The 24,501-nt window shown below is 38.9% G+C and overlaps 1 protein-coding gene across 1 annotated transcript in view; it reads left to right on the top strand.

Moving 5' to 3' along the window:
• The first annotated feature begins 2,946 nt into the window (after nucleotides 1-2,946).
• dnah9l (dynein, axonemal, heavy polypeptide 9 like) overlaps nucleotides 2,947-24,501 on the top strand; it is an 84,541-nt gene continuing 62,986 nt past the window's right edge. Inside the window, exons 1-19 of the mRNA XM_069196791.1 lie at nucleotides 2,947-3,120; nucleotides 3,962-4,061; nucleotides 5,734-5,945; nucleotides 6,273-6,506; nucleotides 7,270-7,437; nucleotides 9,996-10,112; nucleotides 10,462-10,599; nucleotides 11,317-11,441; nucleotides 12,077-12,272; nucleotides 12,638-12,742; nucleotides 13,943-14,335; nucleotides 14,772-15,104; nucleotides 16,143-16,397; nucleotides 18,420-18,589; nucleotides 19,030-19,252; nucleotides 20,941-21,057; nucleotides 22,194-22,280; nucleotides 23,414-23,572; nucleotides 24,157-24,240. Coding sequence (XP_069052892.1) covers nucleotides 2,974-3,120; nucleotides 3,962-4,061; nucleotides 5,734-5,945; nucleotides 6,273-6,506; nucleotides 7,270-7,437; nucleotides 9,996-10,112; nucleotides 10,462-10,599; nucleotides 11,317-11,441; nucleotides 12,077-12,272; nucleotides 12,638-12,742; nucleotides 13,943-14,335; nucleotides 14,772-15,104; nucleotides 16,143-16,397; nucleotides 18,420-18,589; nucleotides 19,030-19,252; nucleotides 20,941-21,057; nucleotides 22,194-22,280; nucleotides 23,414-23,572; nucleotides 24,157-24,240 — 3,363 coding nt within the window. The 5' untranslated portion in view covers nucleotides 2,947-2,973. The remainder of the gene's footprint in view (nucleotides 3,121-3,961; nucleotides 4,062-5,733; nucleotides 5,946-6,272; nucleotides 6,507-7,269; nucleotides 7,438-9,995; nucleotides 10,113-10,461; nucleotides 10,600-11,316; nucleotides 11,442-12,076; nucleotides 12,273-12,637; nucleotides 12,743-13,942; nucleotides 14,336-14,771; nucleotides 15,105-16,142; nucleotides 16,398-18,419; nucleotides 18,590-19,029; nucleotides 19,253-20,940; nucleotides 21,058-22,193; nucleotides 22,281-23,413; nucleotides 23,573-24,156; nucleotides 24,241-24,501) is intronic.

Here is a 24,501-nt window from a genome sequence, read left to right as displayed (position 1 = left end):
CAGATTGATAAAAGGATTGGGGACAATATTATGGTGAATTATAAGACCAAACCTTTGTCAAGGTCAGTGTTTGATATGCAAAATTCACACATCACTAAGCTTTTAGGACTAGGGGTGATTTGAGCTCTTTGTTCATTTTCTTCCTGCATCTTTGTGACTGCTTGTTAAACCTGCCCAGGTAATCCTTCCCTCCGCCATCTGTTAACATTGTAAAACAAACTTTGAATGTCTGGTATCACGGTAATTTTGCTCATTGGCATAAATATTGACTCCTGATTAGTCTTTGAAGCGTTCTGCTTCAACCCACCACAGCAAGCCAGCCATTTGACCCTATGTTAGCAAGTGCAGTTATGACTTTCCTTGTCACGAATTTCCCACAATTTTCACCAAACCTTCAAGAGTTCATTTACCAGTGTTGTAGAAGGTTAACAATTCAGAGGCACAGGTGCGGTGGAGTGGATGTGCTGAGCAGTGAGAGAGCTTGTGAGGCGCTCTAGGGAGCCTGTCGGTGATCAAGTTGCAGCAGAAACAGGTGTGCAGCATGCTCATGTGACAGTGACATAACAGCAGGCCGCACACCGAGATGGGACTGTGTCAGGAGAGAGATGCTGTGGCCCATTGTCTGTGTCACTCCGGTGCCAGGCCACCTGACACTCCACTGAGGTATCATTTGCTTGGAGTCTGCCCTAGAGAAGAGATAAAGTGGTTTGTCTCTGAAAAGTGAGCGGGTGAAGTCAGGTTTTAAAGGAAAGAACAAACTTTGTATGATTTTGTTCCCTTCTTCATGATAAGAATTTTACTGAACCATGAAGAAAATGTTTGGACAGGTTATTTAATATTACTTGCAGTATTCATGTGGGAGTAAGCCCAGGTCTGCTGATGACAAAAGAGAGCCCTTTCCACTGTTTCAGGTATACAGATTTTTCTGTTTCTATGGCTGTGTAAGCAAACGCTAATTTCCTTTTTATTCTTTTTCCTTTTAATAACCTAAGTTGTCTGTACAAGAAAGGATTTCTGATATGGCTGAAAGTAGCATCAGAACTCCGCTGGAGCCTCTCAAGACAAGTGCAGCGACCGACGACAGGATTGATTTTCTGAGAGAGCAGGCGTTCACTTCTCTGCGTCTCAAAACTGATAAATGGAATCGGTTCATTGCCGCAGAGGAAAACCAGAAATATTTACTGGACTTTCTAGATAAAGCCTGCTATAACAGGCTGATTCTCTTCACCGGCCCAGGGGGAACACTCTATGTTAGTAATGGAGAGGTGAGTGTGATAAAAATGCCTGCAGTCACGACAAGATGCTCTGTCAATTTCAGAAAATACTGACCATTTCATTTTTGAATTTTGCACTTTGCTATTGGACTTGGAGAGGTTTTTTTTCAGTGCACTTGTGTTTCCTCCCTAGTCATGCTGAATCAGAAATCTGATCTATGATCTATCAAGGTGTTTATGAGTTATTCCAGTTCTCTAAGCTAGTTACTTAAATGTTTACAGGTTTTAGAAATAGAAACAGTTCTGCATGAAGAAATCTCCACCACTTTATTAGCAAAATATTTTTTTAAACTTTGAATACCACCTTCCTCATCCTATATTGCCTTTTTATTTCTCCTTTAAAGACCCCTCTTTCCTCGAAAACAAAACTGTTGTGTGTCTTAAGGAAAAGCAACAGGAAAGTGCCCAAGACCAATTTCAAACGAGAGCTTGGGTTTGGAGAAGTATCCTGTCAGCCTTTGGATCAGTTACCAGTTCTCATCGCTGAGGTAAATCTATGGAGAACTGGATATTAAAGAAATAAAAATTGTGTTTCAGTCTTCACAAATTAATCACCAATTATTTTTTTTTCTATGTAATAACCAACATCAAGCCCTTTAAGGATAAACTCTGTGGTAATGTATAATGATGTGTAATCTAAATTTATGGCACTTCTTTCGATATTGAAGAGAATCCTGTCTGTTGCATTAATAAGAAGCACAGATGTCAGGTAACTCATCTGTGTGCAGGTCTTGGTCCCCACTCTTGCCAACACAAAGAATCATGCTGGTTGGCCCAGGGTGGTGTCTGAAGATGTGAGGAAACACATTGAGAAAGTCACAAACCAAGTTACCATCCTGCGGGGCACAGTGGAGGGAAGAACTCTGCTGCCTCTTCCTCTCTGTGTGGAAAGATCTGATGAAGAAGATACATCTCACAGGTAAGTCTACATTGATTAAATTAAATCTAAAAATCCTAAACCTAACACGAAAAATGTTTACTATAACTACTCCAACATTTACAATTTATACCTTGTAAGATCCTAAACCTACTCTTAAGCCTCAAAACCAACAGTTCTGTCAGCACTCTCAATTGTATGCACCTTAAATCTGATTGTCAGTATATTCTAAATCTAATCAGTTTATACATCTTCACACCCCCATTGAATGAATGTAATGATCTCGATATATATATGTCTAGCACAAATTCTAATCTTTAATTAACACTGCGTCCTCAGCACTATTAATCATTTTTAACATCCATCCATTTTCTAATTGCTTTACCAATTACCAGCAACAGGCACAAGGATTAATACACCCTAACAGTCCATTGCAGGGAAGACACACTGACACAAACCCACTCACAACAAAACTGGCTTCCCCAGAAGCCAATTAATCTACCAGTATTTGGACTGTGGGAGAAAAGTGGAGGACCCAGAGGAAACCCACACTAGCATACAATTTCCTCACAGAAAACACCCCACGTCCTGAAATTGAACCCAGGCACCCAGCACTGTGTGGCAGCCCTGCTAACCACTGCACCACTGTGTCGCCCTCAGTTTTTATATTGACCATGTGTATTTGCTTCATTCACCAGTTCCTTTTTGATATCCCAAAACTATTTTTTTTTAAAAGCTGAAAAAAAGCTGTCAAAACGTTTCCACCCCCTCAGTTCTACAGGATGGCAAATCGACAGAGCGCGTCTATACTCTATTGAAACCATGGTGATTCAGTGGACACACCAGATCTCAGAGGTTCTGAGGAAAGACTCCAGCCAGGCCCTGCTGCAGGAAGAGCATCCCGGGCCCTCTGTCGAAATAGATTTCTGGGTGCAGCAAAAAGAAAACCTCCTGGGGATTCAGAAGCAGGTGCCTACACCGCTGTCCCTGGACATTCTGTTCCTTGGTTATAGCCACTGTCTGCTGATTGATTGAAACGCATTCTTGTACAAGCATGTTAGTTAAGTTTTGTGCCACTAGAAGAAAATCAAATAGGTTAATAAACTGCACGCATTACAGCTTCACAGATGCTTCATACCCATGGTGGGTGGCTAGTTTTCTTTATGCAAAGAGTGGTAGGTGTATGGAACAAGCTATCCAGCCATTTGGAATTACCATGCAAAACAACAATAACCTCAGTGATACATAGTAGTTGAAGCTCCCAAACTGGATAGGTAATGTAGCACACTCGAGTTCCACTTTGGGACTGAGAGTTGAAGGCAGGTGTACAATAGGAAATTACAGTTTTTTTTTACAAATCGATTAGTAGCTTATATCCAGGAAAGAGGACATATACTACACAAAACCCTCTGTGGACATGACGTTACATAGCTTGCCTCTGAAACAAAGCAGAGACATTATATTCAAAGTTACATAAAGACTAGAAAAGTGGAGTCTGGTACAAATGGAATGAAGGAATTATGATTCCCATGACAACCATATTACACACATTATCAATGACAAGATCTGTGTCTGTGATCTTGCTTGTGTGGATGAACATGGTACACCAGTACGTGGAGCTGTGTAGACTGTCCACAGCCATGGTTCATAGGATTGTACTCCCCTTTTGTCCCAATGAATATGTGGCAAATTCCACCATTTGATGATGTGTGGTTGATTTCATTGACCCACAAGTTTTTAAGCACCCTGTTTATATTTAACAATAATAAATGCACATGTATCTGTACTTTCTGTTTCTTTTTTGTTCCAGATACAGAGTCCAAAAGTGGATAAGATCATGGAAATTCTCAAGAGGATTAAAAGTAGCTACTACTCATCCTTCAGAGAGACAGTCTTAAACGTTAACGAAGGTAGCTATTAATGAGTAACTGCCTAGACCACCACTTTTACTCTTCAAACCCATGAGAGCAATTTTATGAACAAAATGTTATTTATTGTTCATTTTAGTGAAATACTACATTTGGAAGTATTTATCTGCAAGGTTATCTAAAGAATGCGGTCTAAAGTAGGGGCATCTCTGGCCCGTGAGCTGGCTATTTTGCTGTATGTGTCCACATCTGGCTATCACACCCAGCCACAGGCCCAGGCTGTTTGCATCATTTCAGATAGAGACTGACCAAGGAGTACAAGGTGCACAGATTACCACTTTGCCAAAAAAGCCTACTCTCTTGGCAAGGTTTCAGTTGTGTTTTTTAAGGCACGTCCATTACATTTTTCCCTGCTCAGACAAAGCCTAGCCTAGAGCTGCCTATTTCAGTCTTGCTGGAATGAGCCAGGCTCTCCTCTGTGCTGGAGCTATTAGACACACACACATACATAAGTATTTCTCCTCTGTTCTGAAGAGAGTGAGTCTTTGGGCTGAATCCTTGGCTGGGTGTAAACCCAGACAAGAGGGACTATGAGGTGCATTCAGTAATGTTGTATCAATACAGCTGACTGTCTTAACAAGGTTGTCCATTACAGAAGGTGCTTCACTGGAATATTTGCATTTGAAATTTTATTTAGCTTACAAACTACAATGGTTAATGACCCAAAATGTTCAAGAGCTGGGAACAAACAGTTTAATCTTATTATTAAATCAATGAACGGCTTATCACCCTGCAACTCACAGCTGACAACCCACTGGAGCTCAGCAGGTGTGAGCCTGGTCAGTACCTGGATGGGAGACTTCCTGGGAAAGCTAAGGTTGCTGCTGGAAGAGGTGTTAGTGGGGTCAGCAGGGGGTGCTCACCCTGCGGTCTGTGTGGGTCCTAGTGCCCCAGTATAGTGATGGGGACGCTATACTGTAAAAAGGCGCTGTTCTTCGGATGAGATGTAAAAGCAAGGTCCTGACTCTGTGTGGTCATTAAAAATCCCGGGACGATTCTCGAAAAGAGCAGGGGTGATACCCTGGCATCATGGTCAAATTTCCCATTGACCTTTACCAATCATAGCCTCCTAATAATCCCCCTCTATGAATTGGCTTCATCACTCTGTTCTCCTCCCCACTGATAGCTGATGTGTGGTGAGCCTACTGGCGCACTATGGCTGCCGTCATATCATCCAGGTGGGGGCTATGCATTGGTGGTGGAGGAGAGCCCCATTACCTGTAAAGGGCTTTGAATAGAGTGTCTAGAAAAGCACTATACTGTAGAAGCATAAGGAATTATTATCAGTGGTAGTAATATAATGAAGAGTTTGATTGTGTAACTGGTGCACCTGTTTCCTCCCACAGTCCAAAAACACACTGGCAGGTTAATTGGGTTCTGAGAAAACTGCCCCTGGTGTGAGTGTGAGTGTGTGTTTGTGTCTGTGTGCCCTGTGATGGACTGGCTTCCCATGCACAGTGTACTCTGCCTTGCGCCCGTTGCTTGCCAAGACAGGCTTCAGCTTCCCCGAGACCCTGAACTGGATGAAGTGACTAGAAAATGGATGGATGGGTATAATGGTGACACAAGTTGATCTTTGTTACAGTTGCTGTTTGGTGTGTACAGTAAAATGCGATGGACCCATCTAGTGACACTTGCATTCTTTTTTCTGAAGCTGTCTTGGAGGCTGAAGACATAGAGCTACACCTTAGACCTCTGAAGAGACACATAGCCTATTTTGAGGAGTGCAGCTTCAGTGATATTGAAATTCTCATACCCCCTCTCTTTCACACCCTCTGCTTGATTTGGAGCCATTCCAGATATTACTGTGTTCCTCCCAGAATAGTCATTCTGCTGCAGGAGTTCTGTAATTTGCTGATTGAAAGGGTAGGTAATTTAAATTTGCTTTGAATCTTTCTTCTCCTGCACTGCCCTTTAATCTGTAATAATATTCATTGATAAATCTCAGAGACTAGGATACATTTTGAGAAGACTACACTATTAATTAGTTGCCTGCATTATAAGGAACTTTACAGTTAGCAAAAGGTAATTTGAACATTGCTAATGTCTTCAAAGACATTATATCCCATTAACTGCTTCCTAGTTTTAATCTTAATAGTTTTTTTGTATCACTTCATTTTACAAATAGCTTGGAGCTTGTACTGTACTTCAAAGAAAACATTTTCTCATTCTGACGGTTCTCTAATTTTCAAGGCTTTTGCCTACCTCATTCCTGAGGAACTTTTTAAAATGGAACTTGAGGAAGGAGTGGAGAGAGTGCAACGCACCATCAACATCATCAAAAGCTTTAAGAGGTGCTACAATCAGCACAGAGACAAGATCAAGCAGTATTACAGAGAGCAACATGATGTGAGGCCCTGGGATTTTCCATCACATCTTGTATTTGTGCGAATGGACAGAATTTTGGAGAGACTGCTGATGATCGAGGTAAAAGTGGCTTGTGCTTCTGTGATCTCGTCAACATTATTTTTTTATTTAGGAATGAAAACCTGATCATGAAGATATGAAGATAAAAGGTTAAGGTTACTTTAGCTTTTTATATATGCTAGGATTTAAAAAACATATACTTTATACAGTCTATATATATATATGTTCTCTCCTTTTTCATGAGGGTTTCCTCCCACAGTCCAAAAACATGCTGTTAGGTTAGTTGGCCTCTGGGAGAACTGACCCTGGTGTGAGTGTGAGTGTGTGCCCGGTGATGGACTGGGCTCCTGTCCAGGGATTTTCTTGCCTTTCTCCAGTTGTTTGCTGAGATAAACTCTGGTTTCCTGCAAGCCTGAACTGAAAGAAGAAGTTCGAAAATGGATGGATAATTGATATTTTTCCTGAGAGTTTTTAAAACAGAACACTGACAATTATTTTGAATTGGTAACAGTTCAATGGCACAACATTGTGGTTGTTAACATTGTTACCTCACCGCCCTCACAGCGTTCGTCTCTCTGTGTCCGTGTGATTTTACTCCATGAAGGGTCAATGTGTGTGTGTGTGTGTGTGTGTGTGTGTGTGTGTGTGTGTGTGTGTGTGTGTCTTGTGATGATCTGTAGTCCAATCAAGAGCGTAGTCCCTCTTGGTGTGCTGTTCTTCCTTGACAGGGTACAGCTACACATGCAGATGTGATTTTAGCTTATAAAATTAAAATATATCCTGCCCTCCTCCAGCCTAGATTATTGAATTTCACACTTTTTAGGAGTTATTTACATCCGCACTGGATTTCCTTAAACTGGAGAAGATTGAGATTGGAGGATCCAGGGGGAAGATTCTTAGTGAAATGGTATACAGTATGAATGAGGAATTCCATGACAGCTGGAGAGTCCTACGAGAAAGCAAATATGATCCTTTGGATTATGAAAAACTGGTAATGTTGCACAGATTTCATTCTTTATCTGCCATGTCAATAGCTATGCCCATTAAATGTGTAAATTCAGAATTCTTACCGTTAAGGTACAGTTTTACCATAGATTCAAATAACCTGGACAGACCAAACAGATCTCTGTCAGATAAGATTTTAAATCACAATGTACATTTCTGCATTAGGCGTAATAAATGCATCAACATCAGTTTACTAAATTAATAATAAATGTATTTAGACTTCCCCCCACCAAAACAATGACCTGTCGTGCTCTAGAAATGACAGTTAGCTTTCCGGATGAAGTTATGGTTACATTTTAAATTAAAGGGATGGTCCTGGTCAGTCTTTAGCGGTTACAATTTAATCTGTGATCCATGATGGAAAGACATGATCCCCAAACTCCTGCCTTGATAGCTATTTATTTACCATTTGGCTGACAGCTTTTTTGATAGTGTTTTCACTTTGTCTTCTGTACTTGAATTGAAATGTAATTGCACTTAGCATTCTAGCTTCTTTGTTCCAATTTATGTGCAAAATACTTAAATAAAATAACCATAAACTAACAACAGACTTGTCAGTAACACACACTATAATAACATAAACGTGTTCTTTACAACATTTCTGATACAATTTGAAAACACCGTAGGGATTATGGATCTTTTTCTGCAGTCTGATAATGATAACAATTCGCTGTGATTTCTTTTATTATTTTGTTTTCCTTAAAGGAACAAAATACCTGGAAAAATGATACGATTTTACTTTTTTCTCCTTTTTGACAGCACATAAACACTGTTGTCATTGGAATTTCTATAAGTGAAGGCCCAAAATCTAATAACGGTCCTTTAGTCAAAACAACTGCAATCTGAAAGCATATTGATGTCAGAGTGAAGTGTGATGATCAAGACACACGCACATCACTTATATTCTTATTTCAAAACAGGTGTACCGCAGTCATTTAGTACAGGACAGTTATTGTAATGTTGCATTTTTGTAGTTTTTCAATATTAACAAATTATTATTAATCATTCTTGGTAAATGTTTGCTGAAGTTAGAAATTGTGTTTTATCATTGTCTCGATGAGATTCTATAGCCGTAAAAATTCAGTTTTCCAGTTCTATAAATACATTTTAAGGTCGGTGTCTTCATGACTTTTCAACCCTAATCTTTAAAATCTTCACATGGACGTGCATTGCCTTCCCAGTGTTAGCCACCTTGACTACTTTATATTTGCAGGTTTGAAACCCTTGAGAAGTAAAACAAAAATGTTTAAAACTTTTCCCCATAGCTCCTGTAAAGTGTCATTTACCCTTAATCAATTGTTCAAAACAAACAATAGACTTATAATTCGCAGAACAAAAGGCACAGCATGCATTAGCTCAATACCCTGATATTCTCTGTCTACATAATATGGCCAATTTTGGGGTAGGTCAGTGATTTTTGTTTCCACAAAACATCTTCAGACAATTTTGTGACCTCCCTCCAGCTTCCCAGCAGGCTATGAGAGCGAACCAAACTGAGCAGGTGTGTTGACATTGAGGAACAGGCTTTGTTAGTCAAGGTGAACTATTATCTGTAGAGTTGGAAACTGGCTATTATGCAAACTTGTTATTGGCAGGTTGCGGTTCTGTGCTCTGGATTTTCTTGTCATGTTTGCTGTCATTTTTTGCCATCCAGCTGACTGGATGGAAGTTTGCTTGAAAGATACAAATCATCAGACAAAAATATATAAGTTGCAATTGTTTCCTCTGTTTTCGCTCTCCAGCATCGGGAATGTTTTTCAGAGTGTGTAATTAAGCCCATTCCCCCTTTTCTACAAAATTGTTGGTTTTCATTGCATGGATGCTCGCAGAGGATGGAATTTAAATGCCTTTTTGTGAATTGTTAAATGAAACGTCTGAAGCAATTTTAAAAGCCTTCCCGCCTCTCTTACATGGTGAACTGTTCCTCTTGTTTGTCATAATATTGCTAAATATTGTTTAATTGGTCAACGCAATATCAAATTAAAACTGATGTTCACTTTAAATGCCTAACTTGAAATTTGCTCTTGAGTGATTTTGAAGGAGTATGTTTTTGTTTAGTGCAGTGTGTTTTTTGGTAATTCTGGGTCAACTTAAAATTTCTTAACACTTTTCATGACTTTTAAAACTTCTTTTTAACTTTAGAATATCAGGGGCCGTGGCACAAATAAAAAAATTGTGGGTGTTTATGAGAAGTAAAACTATTATTTATTACCATTTGGAAACTCTTTACAGCGCTACAAATGAATTATTTGTTAAAAGAGGAATATCTGTATAAATGTTTGGTTAAACATATAACCTTTATGGCTAGTCTACAGGAAGGATAACTATTGTGTCACCTTTCTCTGTGTTCATGAAACAAACCTTTAAAAAACACAAGGAGTGCTCTCTATAGCAATAGCGTTTTCAGTAAGAGTTGGATACTCTCTGCCAGGTTTGTTTCAGGTAATATGCATGCAAGCACTCTTTCTTCTGAAATGTATGGCTTTGACAATGATGTACATATCATTTTCCACAGTTACTGACTAAAAACTGTAATCTGTCCAGGATTTTCTTTCTGATTACACCCGTTTCATTGAACAAAACAAGGATTTTGATCAGCGACTGGGAACTGTGCTTAACCTCGCTTTTCAACACTCAAGAGGACTGGAATCTGCCTTTAAGGTGAAGACAATTTTCTTTCCATTTGCAGTATCATTACTAGCTGGAGATGGAGTGTGCGGAGTGGACAGTTGTCAGACACACAGTCATTCCAGAGATGACAAAACACATGTATTTGTTTGACTTTCAAGGTCATTCATTTTTCATCTACTTGGCATGCATGCTGTTAAAATGTGGTGCGAATAATTACGTGCAGCTTTTATGACAATTACATACAGTATATCCACAATCATATTCTTAACCACAGACTTGACTGCAAACCTCCTGGAAATTGGTTTCCGTTGCTTTTTTTTCCTGTACTGCTAAAACTGTTGTGTCTCAAACCTATTCAAAGCCTTGATTGTTTTGATAGCTCCTGCAAATATTCGGAACACTTTTGGAGAGGCCGAGAATCAACAAGCTTTTCGCTCCAAACTACACCGTCTTGCTTAATATGTTTGAGATGGAAATGAACTACTGCCAGCAAACCCTCGACACTCAGAGAGCAAAAGTAAGCTGATACATGATATAATCTCTCAGAGACCTTTGCCATGTAGTTACCATATTGTCATATGATAAATTGCTGTAGCTATATGGCCCTTGATCCATACTTTAGAGCTTTTCAGTAGAAAAGAACATTGGTACATTTTAAAATGACCAAAAATCTGCCACAGTCAATCTATTCTAAGATTGCATCGACAGCTGTAGAAAATGGATTTGTTGTTACTGAAGCGCTGGGTTACCTGCTAGCGTTGACAACTGGTTGAACTAGATCTCCACTTTTTAAGTGATGAGAGATGGAGAAGTTACCCTTTTCAGAGTTCTCAAAGAGACTTTCTTGCATGCTTTCAGGTCTTGAAGCTTTATCATTTTAAACAAAAGACAACAAGAGAAAGAGGCACAAAAAAAGTTCTCCCTTTTTTGACCAAAGTGAGTTCCCTTGGGAGATCTGAAAATTTAAATTGACCATAACCCTTACCTAAGGGATTGGGCTTAAGGCTGAATTCCTTTTACTTCTGTAGTCTGTAGACATTTGATTAGTTTTCTTGATAGATAAGTGAAGAAGCAAGGTCTCTGTATTTTTTCTCCTTAGTAGCAAATAACACACTTCTTCCTCTTTGGGATTGTAGTGAATACATATAGAGCAAGGAACTTTGGTGAAGGTATAAATAATAGGAGCCGGGGCTTTATTTAATTTGTGTTCTACCAAGTTATTTTACCATTTCAGGTCCGAGACGGTTGTGCTGTCCTGAGCAAAAACATGCCGCCTGTCGCGGGCAGCTTGAAATGGTCACAGCAGCTGCGAGAGAGACTCCTGAGCGACCGAAGCAATCTGAATCACTTGACTCACTTGTAAGTAGTCCTCTCCAAAATGGGCCTTCTTAACAGCATGGCAGCTTGTCATGAGCGTGGAACCTTCAGAGTCCACACAGAAGGTAGTATCTGAAGCATAAGGAGTCCTTTCTCCGGAGGTTTCATTTGAGGTTGCTTCGGCAGCCTGGGTGGCTCCAGTGATGGGTGTAGCTCAGTACATGGTCGATTAGATATGGAAGCACACTGTAGCCACTGTAGTCAGATATGTTACAAGGTAAGTCAAAACTGTTATAGGAATACATAAATAGGAGATGAAAATTCCAGCTTTAGTTTCCTTACAGGCAGGGTGCTGCACTGGTTAGCTTTGCTACCTTGCCTCTGGGTTTAGTTCTGGACCTGGTTACTATCTGTGTGGAGTTTGTATATACTCCCCATGTTCCCATAGTCCACATAAACATAAATGGTAGGTTCATTGGCTTCTGGGAAAATTGGCCCTGATGTGAGTATGCCCTGCCTTGCTCCCGTTGCTTGCTGGGATATGCTCCAGCTCCCCCATGACCCTGAATTGGATGACACAGTTAGAAAATGGATAGATAATTCACTTAAGCTGTGACTACTTTGTCTTAATAAATGAATGCAGCCTAGCAAGTGCATTTTTTCCCAATTATTTCCAGGCCATTGCAGAGTATTGAAGCAGATCAGATTCTTAAGAAATGTGAGAAAGTTCTGGAACAATTGGACCAGCTCGATGAAGAGGTTTACACATCCTGGACAGAGAATCTGGACGAGTTGTGCAGCTCACACCTTCAAGAGCCCCTGTTGTCACACAGTGAGGAAACTGGACTGTATGAGGTGAACTTCAGCCCTGCGGTGAGTAACCAAAGCTGGCATGAAAACTGCTGGTTTTAGTCTTACAAAAGGAAGTCTAATTTCTCGGAATGGTGACTAGTGTATTTTTACATGTTGATCATGAAAGTAAATCTAAAAGAATTGTGAACTGTTACAAGTATATAATAATAATAATAATAATAATAATAATAATAATAATAATAATAATAATAATAATTATTATTATTATTATTATTATTATTATTATTATTATTATTATTATTATTATTTTATTATTATTATTATTTTTAAAAAAAATAATAATAATAATCATCATTGTCATCATCTTACCATTAGAAAACAGATTTCTATTTAGAACTAGCTGTATTAATTAATTTCTTCAACAGCTCTCCGCTGTGCTCCGTGAGGTGAAATATTTTGGGATGCTGAAATACCAGAATCTACCAAAGGCAGCTCTTCTCCTGTATTCTAAAAAGGACACATTTCACATGGTAAATTTTCACATGGCCGGTGTTCCAGTGAGGGGGCATTGGTAATGTTGTGTGGTTTGTGGGCTTGCAGGACTAGGACTCCTCACCACTCATATAAGTGGGTGTAATACAGCACCTGGCTGGTTTTTGAAGTGGCGCTGGTGTTAGATTCAATGACATGACTTGGAAAATTGAAAACATTTCCTTTATTCCTTTTTAAGCATTCTCCTGCTTGTTTTTTCTTCATTTTACTGGCATCTGACTACATGAATGGAGCCTAAATTAGCAGCTTTAAAAAAGCAACCTTATTCCTGTCTTAATCTCCAAGACAGCCATTTCCTGTGAAAGCTCAACAGGTTCAGCCCTTTCAGTCTGTCATCATAACTTTTGCCTTTCTGCCCAGTAATAAGTCTAGTTTTCCTTCTCTGAAGTATTGATATTATTCTTATGTCAAGGTAGGCAAACCAAAATCAGAATTCTCATTAAGGTCTAATCAGTGCATTTCACAAAATTTATCAGAGAATTGTCAAATTTAACCATAATCCCCCTGGGCAAATTAAAAATTGTGTCTCGGCTGGGACAAGAGTGATCTGTGGACTAGAAAAAAATAAAAATTCTGTTTTCACTTTTTTCTGCCCTCTACATTCAGATACAAAGCCTTCAAGACCTTCTGTGACCATTAACACAGTATATTCAGCGCTCATAGAAAGTATGATATCACAAAGGTGTTTTACTTTTTTGGTACATTTTTGTCAGATAGCTATCATCATCAGATGTGAACAAAAGAATACTGTATGTTTCTTTATTCTAAAAGTTAATAACAGAATGTAAGTTTAGTAATGGCTTTTTTTTGTTAAAAAATTACTAGTGAAACATGGACTCAGAAAATCAAAGATATAAAATATGTCCCAAGAAATAGATTCTTTAAATGTCAAAATCCCTTTGAATTCAAGGTACTGTATTCTAGTACAGGTTGTTCACCCTACATGGACTGAAGACCAATGCATGATTTTTTTTTATCAGACATTTAGAGATGGTATGTTTGAGCTTTTTGAGAAAAGACTTTTTGTGCTACCTTTTTGTGAAGGTTTCAGCTTCCATTGAAAATGCTACTGCTGTTTTAACAGAACTGTTTGCCGTTTAAGATAATTCACAATAACAAGTGAGTTATGTCATGTCATTCTTGGGTGTGCTTTTTGTTTTTCATTCCTGCGGCTGTAGTACACTGGAACCCTATCGAACATTACCAAGTGGTACAACAGGCTACACAGCACTGTTCTGGATGTGGAAGCCCAGCTCATACATGGAGAAATGCAAAAGATTCAAATGCAGCTTAAACCAGCCCTGGAAACACTGACCTGGCAGCATGATGACTTATGGGAGTACATCAAGCAGACACGAGATCTCGTCCAGGGCATAGACCTCAGGGTTCAGAAAGCCAAGACCAACGTAGAAGCCATCCAAGAGCTCATGCACAGTTTCAGCGACACTCCCTTTGTTTCTGGGAAGCACAGTAGAAGCAACCTTCTGAGCATTGCGGACATCAATGAGAGCATCCGCAAACTCTATACTGTGATCCAAACCACTGGCACAAAGATCCATCAGTTGCTTGAGGTGAAGCTTCTTCAGACAGATGTTTTTTTTTTATTTCAATTATTTGTTTGTGTTTATTTTAAACAAACGTCAAATACTTTTCCCCCAGAGGTCATGCTGGCTTCCAAACCTGATTCTGAATCTCAGTTCCAAGTTCATATTTTGAATTGCAGTCGGATTGTTTTGTGGTTGTCACTTCGAGGAATATTTTAGTTTGCTTTGAAGTTCATTTTTAACACTTAGTATCTGTCTTCTGTACAAACGGAAAGCAATAATGAAAATATTTGGACTTTGGGATAATAAAGGGAAACTTGAATATTCAGAGTTAGAGGCTAGACACTTTCATTTTTTAATGTAATCTTCAAAATGGGTCAGTGATTTGGGGTTTTGAATAATTATAATAGAACTATTATGAATAATATTTTAAATTAACATTATTTTCATTCTTCTGTCACAGGACAACAAGAAGCTTCTTGGTGCTACCCCAGGAACTGTTGAATGGGAAGCATACACTGAATACATAGACTGCATGGTTTTAGAGGGATTTGTTAGTGCTGTAAGAAGCTCCCTTCAGTATTTTATAGAGAACACAGATGCTTCTTTGAAAAGTTCTCCCTTGTTTGAAGTACAACTCTTACTTAATGGAAGGGACATGACTTTTAATCCCCCTTTAGACTTTGGAAAAAAAGACAATTTTAATGACATCATAAGTAAGATGCTGAATGATATATTCAAAATGGCCTCTTTTATACAACGAGTTAGCAAACACAATGGAATTGATACATATCAGGTAAGTAAATTTATCCAATGTTCTAACTATAAATTAACTATAGATGCATACATACAAAGCATTCACAAAATTATTGGTTGACTACAGGAAGGACTCAAATTTCCCACTAGCTAAGCTCATTTTATCTAGGTTGGGTTGTTCTGGCACTGCTGGCAAAACCAGATCAGAAAATACTGGCAGGGTTATAAAAATAACAGAGAAAGAAATCACTGCCACTTTCATTAAGTTTTCATTTTAAGTTTGTACTTTCTCCTTTTATGTCATTAACATTGTGTTTCTCGCCTCGCGAAAAATAAATATATAAATAAATAACAGAGGGAAACTTTTCATGGCGCAAAAAAGAATGGAAATTAGGGCCGGTGTTTGGATAATTGGGCTTGTCTTAAGGAGACATGTTAATAACAGCTGAAGATACAGAATAAGTGTCATTTAGAGCCTAAGGTGACAGACTCTATCTGCTGCTGATGAGCTATTTAGAGGGGAAATTGTTCCAAGCAAACAGCATTATTATTAAAAGCTGGCAAGCTGCTTACATGTGTACCAAATTCAGTTTAACTGACAGATTCCGATTGACCAGGACATATTCACATTCTTTGTTTTCTTTATTTCTATGAACAATGTGTGTAATTATTGGAAACAGTATATTAATTTATATAAGTGTGTCTCTGTGTGTGTGCTTGTGGTTTTTGTGCATAGAGAGAATGTGTTCTGGACAAGAATTGCAACTTGCAACTAAGATGGAGGGTGGGTTATAACTGGGGCAACAGAAAAAGGGGGCAACGATACCAAAAAGCAGCACCATTCAAGAAAAAAGACTGGTAATATGCTAGGGGAACGTTTTCATCCAGGGAGGTTGGCAGTATTCAGAGGGACATTATTAGCTGCAGAAGTAATCATTCTAATAATGTTCTTACACAGTGACTTCCTTAATTACTAACATGTATCAGGAATCCAAATAACTCCTACTAGACCTACGCAGGAGGCATATGGAGGGACAACTCCATTAATGTTTAATGACATCTCATTTCTTTTTTCCAGGCTGAAATAGACCAGATGGCAGATTTAGCTGAGCTCTCTCAGATCATAAAGAGTCGAGTGCGAGGAGTCATAACAAAAGCGAAGGAATACCAGAGCACTTTTAAGGGCTACAGGTATTTGTGGACGGACGACCGCGGTGAGTTCATGAGGCAGTTCCTCTTGTATGGCCATGGTCTGAGCGCAGAGGAGCTGGAGCTCTACGCTGACTATGAGCTCTCCAAGTGCCCGCCACAACTGGAGCAATTCAAAGAGCAGGTAACAAGCCAGGCTGTCCTTCTCACACCCCTTGCACCTGCAACTGCAGTACAGTGCCTTGCGAAAGTATTCGGCCCCCTTGAACTTTTCAACCTTTTGCCACATTTCAGGCTTCAAACATAAAGATATAAATTTTTTATTTTATGTGAAGAATCACCAACAAGTGGGACACAATTGTGAAGTGGAACGAAATCTATTGGATTTTTGAAACTTTTTTAACTAATAAAAAAATGAAAAGTGGGGCGTGCAAAATTATTCGGCCCCCTTGCGTTAATACTTTGTAGAGCCACCTTTTGCTGCGATTACAGCTGCAAGTCGCTTGGGGTATGTCTCTATCAGTTTTGCACATCGAGAGACTGAAATTCTTGCCCATTCTTCCTTGCAAAACAGCTCGAGCTCAGTGAGGTTGGATGGAGAGCGTTTGTGAACAGCAGTTTTCAGCTCTTTCCACAGATTCTCGATTGGATTCAGGTCTGGACTTTGTCTTGGCCATTCAAACACCTGGATACGTTTATTTGTGAACCATTCCTTTGTAGATTTTGCTGTATGTTTGGGATCATTGTCTTGTTGGAAGATAAATCTCCGTCCCAGTTTCAGGTCTTTTGCAGACTCCAACAGGTTTTCATCCAGAATGGTCCTGTATTTGGCTGCATCCATCTTCCCCTCAATTTTAACCATCTTCCCTGTCCCTGCTGAAGAAAAGCAGGCCCAAACCATGATGCTGCCACCACCATGTTTGACAGTGGGGATGGTGTGTTGAGGGTGATGAGCTGTGTTGCTTTTACGGCAAACATATCGTTTTGCATTGTGGCCAAAAAGTTCGATTTTGGTTTCATCTGACCAGAGCACCTTCTTCCACATGTTTGGGGTGTCTCCCAGGTGGCTTGTGGCAAACTTTAGACGAGACTTTTTATGGATATCTTTGAGAAATGGCTTTCTTCTTGCCACTCTTCCATAAAGGCCAGATTTGTGCAGTGTAAGACTGATTGTTGTCCTATGGACAGACTCTCCCACCTCAGCTGTAGTTCTCTGCAGTTCATCCAGAGTGATCATGGGCCTCTTGGCTGCATCTCTGATCAGTCTTCTCCTTGTCTGAGCTGAAAGTTTAGAGGGACGGCCAGGTCTTGGTAGATTTGCAGTGGTCTGATACTCCTTCCATTTCAAGATGATCGCTTGCACAGTGCTCCTTGGGATGTTTGAAGCTTGGGAAATCTTTTTGTATCCAAATCCGGCTTTAAACTTCTCCACAACAGTATTACGGACCTGCCTGGTGTGTTCCTTGGTCTTCATGATGCTCTCTGCGCTTTCAACAGAACCTTGAGACTATCACAGAGCAGGTGCATTTATACAGAGACTTGATTACACACAGGTGGATTCTATTTATCACCATCAGTCATTTAGGACAACATTGGATCATTCAGAGATCCTCGCTGAACTTCTGGAGTGAGTTTGCTGCACTGAAAGTAAAGGGGCCGAATAATTTTGCACGCCCCACTTTTCATTTTTTTATTAGTTAAAAAAGTTTCAAAAATCCAATAGATTTCATTCCACTTCACAATTGTGTCCCACTTGTTGGTGATTCTTCACATAAAATAAAAAATTTATATCTTTATGTTTGAAGCCTGAAATGTGGCAAAAGGTTGAAAAGTTCAAGGGGGCCGAATACTTTCGCAAGGCACTGTATGTGTGGGGCTAGAGCATAGTCACCCTTATACATTAACCCCACACTTACTGAAGTTTCTGCCACTGGGTTTCACATCTCAGTAAAACAACACCCACTGACAGATGCACTGTGGGCAGAGCTTTATTAAAAGAAGCAATGCATTCAGCATCCAGCACCATACTTTGAATCTATTAGCTACAAGCAACCAAACAATCTATATGGGCCAAGAGGTTTCCACTCATTCGTAGTCTTTCTTTTACGTTCTTATTATCACTTAGGTTTGGGTACATACTGTTTGTGTTCCTGTTGCGGTCTTAATGTTGTTTTTAATACGCCTTCTGTATCAATCACTTTGTCAGATCAACCTGTTTGAATCTCTGTACCTGAAAGTCAAAAAGTTGGAAGACAAAAAAGTTTTCAGTAGCTGGTTGCAGGTGGACATCAAGCCTTTTAAAGTTTCCCTGATGAATGTAATAAAGAAATGGAGCTGGATGTTCAAGGAGCATCTTCTCAATCATGTTAATAACAGGTAGGGGAAATACTGTATTTCACGAAGCCATTGGCTGCTGACAGCACCACACCCATTTTCATTATTCTTTCAGATTTGTCTAACATGTATTTCTAAATCTTCTAAGATATGTGATCTGCTTTCCACTGAACTTTCCAATATGATAATTTTAGACTCCTTAGACATTTTACCTTAAACACAAACCTTCTCAGAAAATGATCAATTGCTATATGGTTGCTTGAAGGATCTGATTTTCCATTTCTAATTGAAATTGCCAGAGGGGGCTATTGAAAAACATACAATTTTGTCACAGAAGGACACCTTAAATCCCTTTATGTAATGACAAGAAGGAAATTCAGTGAAGACTTACTATTTGCTGTCAATTTTGTGAAGCTGACAATCCTCCCTTGTTTGAAAAGATCTTTAAATCTGTATTTATTTGTTGTTTTTATTCTATGTAGTGTCCAAGAGTTGGATATGTTTGTCCAAGAGACTGAGAAGGGTCTGGCCAAGAGGGTTACTGAAGGAGACTATGCAGGCCTTGTAGACATAATGGGTCACCTGATGGCAATCAGGGACAGGCAAATATCCACCGACAAACATTTTAAACCTTTAAAGGCAACAGCTGACCTTCTTAGATCCTATGGACAGCAGCTGCCTGATCACGTGTACACAGAGCTTGAGGTAAGGCTCAGCATTGCAGGACTCCTTTCTCTTTATGGTGATACGGCTTTAGAGGTATACAGAAAAAAGATCTGTACATTCACAACAAAATATAAAAACTGCATTCAATTTTTCAGAGAAAAATACTGATGATTTAGAAAAAACGAATCCATTTTTATGAATCACATAATTTTCCATTTTCATTCATTGATGCACTGAGATTACTTTCTGAAATGTCATTGTTTTATGAAGTCTGAGGCTGTGTACAGTGAGCATCTGGATAGAATCTGTCCTGTTACATTATCAAGTGTATTCTGCTTGGAAGAAGTCTACCTTTCATGTGAGTCCCACATGAGCTGCAAACATATGAGGTTAGCCTCCTTGACATTACAGAATCATAATGGTCTGCTTAAGGTTGAAAAACTTTAGTTACTGGTAACACCAATCTGTGACAATTGTGACACCGAAACATCCTATGCTGCTTTGACATTACAAAACTGGTTAACCAAGACATCAGAAAGAAGACCCAAGACAGCCCTCAAAAAACTGCAGTAGCAAACTAAACTTATTAGACATGCTTTCAGTCAAGGAATGCTGGAAATACAGTAACTGTTCTTGCGTGTTGGACAATACAGAAGGACAGGCATCCAAAGACAGGAAACAGATAAAGAAATGCATGACAGATTCCAATGGTATTCCCCAGAAGAGGGAGTATTCAGAACAAGACAAGGAAGTGAGAAAAAGAGCCAAAAGAGGCACTTGTCTGGCCTCTGAAACTGAGCAGATGTTTGACATGACATGAAAAACCTGTATAAAATAACCAAATTCCTCTGGGGCAACTGTAGAGCAAACCATATGACGGGATGAGACACAGAGGATTTCAGGAAGAAAAGAACCAGCAAAAACATCTCGTTTTCAAGAAGAGGAAAATGATCTTGAGATCAACCTGCCACTGCAAGACTGAAGTTGCAGATTCCACCGTGTCACTCAACAAAGCCAAAGCACCTCGTGACATTGGGATCGTCTGAGAGCTGCTGAAAGCTGAATGAAAACAAGCACAAACGTTTCTCGCACAGATACTGTAGCAATATTGCTGCATCTCAAGGTGTTCAGCAGAATCATCCTCAGAAGAACTGAAGCTATACTGTAGATAGTAACCTTACTCACACCATTTACATTTACAACATTCTTTACTTCAACTTCTTACACTTTAAATAGAATTTTGTTTGACCCACAAGAATGTTGTTGGGCTTCACAGTAAGTCCCACCGAAAAATAGTTTGTATACCCAAGAAGAGGGTAACTACTGCTTGAAATTGAATGCAATTGAATACATCCTCAAACCAGGCTGTATCCTCTCACAATTTCCTTTTAGCGTTGCCATGGATATACTCATTAAAGAAAACATTAAAGGGGAATCGGATGGACCCCTATTGCCAGTATGGAAGATCTGGTCTATGTTGATGTCATGAACTGGCTCTCAACTCTCAAGAACCTTATGTGCTATTCGGGGCACGAAAAAGATTAAATGAATGAAATGAGTGAGATAATGAAGCCGTTTATCAATAAGCAAAGCAGGCCGTAACAGGTCTGCATGCATGAAATGCAAACCCGAGTTCAACATTCCCTCAGAAACGAACTCCCCCCATTAACAATTTATTTAGTCAGTGAATTAAAATGTGCTTTATTTTTTCTCTTTGCTCTGTGAAGGAGCTCCCAGAAAAATGGAAGAATCTTAAAAAGGTTGCCTTTACAGTAAAGCATGAAGTTGCACCTCTGCAGTCCAATGAAGTGTCTGTTATCAGAAGGAAATGTGTACATTTTGAGGTAAGATGAGCTTTGTGCTTTGAACCAAGCCATTTCATTCTTTTTGTCCTGGTAACAAGCTGGAGGTAGGCTTCAGCGAAGCGAGAAATTGTAAACTCTAAAAAAAGGGCTGTCTAAAGATAACAATTCAGTGTTTGTTGGTAATGCATTTTGGATAGATCTGATAAAGCAAAGCCTACTTCAAAATGGGAGTGAAGTTTCCTCCCCTTGTGTGGGGAGTTATGTTTAATCCTGTAGCTTGATATTCACTTGCAAATACTTCTGTCACCATAAATATGTATTTGCTTTCTTCATATACCATTCATTTCAGCTTTATTAAAGGGGATTTATTTCTTGTCCACCATTTTTGTCCTCTGGTTCCATGGAGCTTATAATGTCTGTGAGCAAACTGAATCCCTCCTTTCATTATTTATAAAGCAATATGACACCCGCAGTTGGCTGGTAGGCAGCAAATTGCTTTTGTTTATTATATTTTATTACATGGAAAGATTCAAAATGAAACGGCGAGGAAATGTATTTATAATTTCATGCACTATAACAATGCAATATACACACAGGCCATTACTCTCTGAAGTATATGAAATATTTCAAACCAAAATTGATTTCTAATGAAATTAACCATATACCTTCCCCATGCTTAAAAGCTTAAAATGTTTTGGCTCAGATACAAAGGACAGTTAAATGAGTAATTATTGGTTGACCTCTTTTCTGAAAACATGGAATATTATAAAGGTTTTTGAAGGAACCTTCTTGAGAGACGTCTCTTTATGAATGCATCTGAGACAGGTTGTTGGTAAGAAGGTTTTTGATTTGTTCAAGAAGAAAAGAATTCCGTTCAACCGCCTGCTTGCCGTCACTAAACTTATTAATGTTACAGATGGTTCTCTCCAATAAAATAAAGCTTATTGTCAACAACTTTTGGAAGATCCTATTTCCAACAATGAGGTCTGTCTTTTAATCCCTGTAAAGCCGTCTGAAGCTCATTATGCCCTGTGTGGACGTGCAGTGGTGTTATTTCGATTAAAACAGCATAGAGTCTGTCAGTTTTTCACAAGGGCTGAATCAAGCTGTCAATTATAGCATGTGTTTATGTAAATTATATGTTTGTTAACGTTCTGGTAAAAATGTTCTTTCAGATCAAACAGCATGAGTTCAGGGAACAGTTTCGGAATGAAATCATCTTCAGGATTGATGTAGATGATCCTTATAAGCTTATAGACAAGGTAAGCATCTAGCTCCAGATTAATCTCATCCATTGTTGCTTTGCACAGTATGCACAGCCTGAGATGTGTCAATTGGGCTCTTTTCTGAACTGACTTGTACTTTTCTGTATTCTATAAAATGACATTGTGAAACTTGTCTCTGTATATTTATTTGTTATGTCTGTCAGGGGAATTGAAATACAGGCACAATCAGATCAGTTAGTGACTATAACTAACTGAACAAGATGTGACAAATGGCCTCTTCTTTGTCTTTAACCTGTCTTGTGTTCAGTTCTTTGGTCAATTCAAATGGAGTTCTATCATTGAAAAACTTCTTACCTCACAGATCTGATGTGAAAAGATTTGGAATGTCTGCCTTAAGAAAGGCGAATGTGATCTTTATTAATGAAAATACACCATTGTGGTTCGGCGAGGTTTAATGGACAGTAAAACTTATAATATTTATTTTCTTACAGTTGAGTTTCTGTTGACAAATAGTTTGCCTAGTTGTAGTAAACTATAGACTTGAACTAAGGTTAGAGTTCGTGATAAACCTGGACTTCATTTCTGGTTTGGGTTACATCTTAAATTTAACAAGGGGTGTGAGTTTAATTTTCGATTTCTTTAACATTAAATATATAGAGAGAGAATAAACGTTATTTTTAATAGAAACATGCCGGATACAGGCTTTCCTCCCAACAAGTGCATTGGGGAAAGATCTTTATGTAGACATGAGATTTTATTTTTTCCAAGTTGATTTTTCAGTGATACCCCTGTGAATCTGAATTCTGTTATAGCTGTTGCCCAAGGCACATAACTGGCTATGTTGATTTTGATGTAGTGCATTTTTAATGTCCTTGTTTTTGTTCCAACTGAGTTGTCAGTTATCCGAGAGAGCTATCTCCACCAGTTTAAGAGAAAACAGAAGTCAAAATAAGCAAGTCATTAATTCAATTTAAGGTTCAGTTAAGCAATTGAAGAGCTCAGCTGGAACAAAAATTAGCAAACACAGTCATCCATCAGGTTAGGAATGCCTACAGTTGGTGAATAAATAAATTCCCTTATTTGTTGTGGCTGAAGATATTGTGTTATATACTGTATAAACTGACAAAAATCTCAGACTTGAGAGCATTGTGTTACCTGTCCATTTTCAGAGTAATAGGAGTGTGTCTGAACTGGAAAGGGAAATGAGAAAGTTGCAGGAGACAGCTGACCTTTTTGAGGTCAATGTTCCTGATTACAAACAGCTGAAGCAGTGCCGATCGGATATCATCCTGGTGAAGTCTGTGTGGGACATGGTGATCTTTGTGAAGGTAAGAAGAGGCATTACATGTACTGTATAACACAAGGGGCTCCTGAGAGGCAGTGAAGGAGCTGGGAATGCAGGATGAGCTTTATGGCCCAGACATCACTAGTTCAAGCCTGATTCATATCACTAGCCGACTGTGACTGTGACGGGTATCTCCTTGCTGCAGCACACGATTGGCTCAGCACTGCCAGAGTAGGGTGGGACTAGTCTGCAAGGGTCTTTACGGCAAAGGGTAACTCCTGAAACCTACTGGATAACAGTAAGATCAATGAGAGATGCACTGTTCCTCCAGGCGTTGCCTGACAGGGTATTGTGGTGTTTCCAGTGTATCAAATGGCAAGTTGCTCTGCAGGTGGGCGTTTGGGAGGAGTGTGTCTGTGTTTCTCATTCTCTCACAGTAGGATCCAGTCTTTAAACAATTCCATAAGTTTTTCCCATTGAAAATGTGTGTACATACATAATGTGGTAACATATGTTCTTATGTTATGTTATGTTGCTTGTTGGGTGGTTGTTATCCACATAAAAGTTTTTATTGGATTTGTTTTATTTTCTAACACTGTTATTCCTATTATATAATTATTTTCAAAGACAAGTATTGAAGACTGGACAAAAACCCCCTGGAAGGAGATTAACGTTGAGCAAATGGATATGGACTTGAGACGATTTGCCAAGGTGTTTCTTTTTAAACTTGCTATGAATAAAATGCCCAAGCATTTTAACTGACATTTGATATTGAAAAAAAATGACATTTTGTTATATTATACCTGTGTCGTTGTTGAATAATAACTGCATTTTTAATTAATGTTGGAAGAATTTGTGCAATTCAAATCCCTTCATTTAATAAGTTGACATTGCTTTTTCTTCTTAGAAACTAGGTAAATAGACAGAAAAGCCATTTTATGATTCTGGTGTGAAGGATACAATATATTCAAA

Source organism: Lepisosteus oculatus, chromosome 12 (genome assembly GCF_040954835.1).
Source record: "Lepisosteus oculatus isolate fLepOcu1 chromosome 12, fLepOcu1.hap2, whole genome shotgun sequence".
Taxonomy (NCBI): Eukaryota; Metazoa; Chordata; class Actinopteri; order Semionotiformes; family Lepisosteidae; genus Lepisosteus; species Lepisosteus oculatus.
The sequence above is the reverse complement of the archived record's forward strand: the minus strand, read 5'-3'. Positions and strand labels throughout refer to the sequence as shown.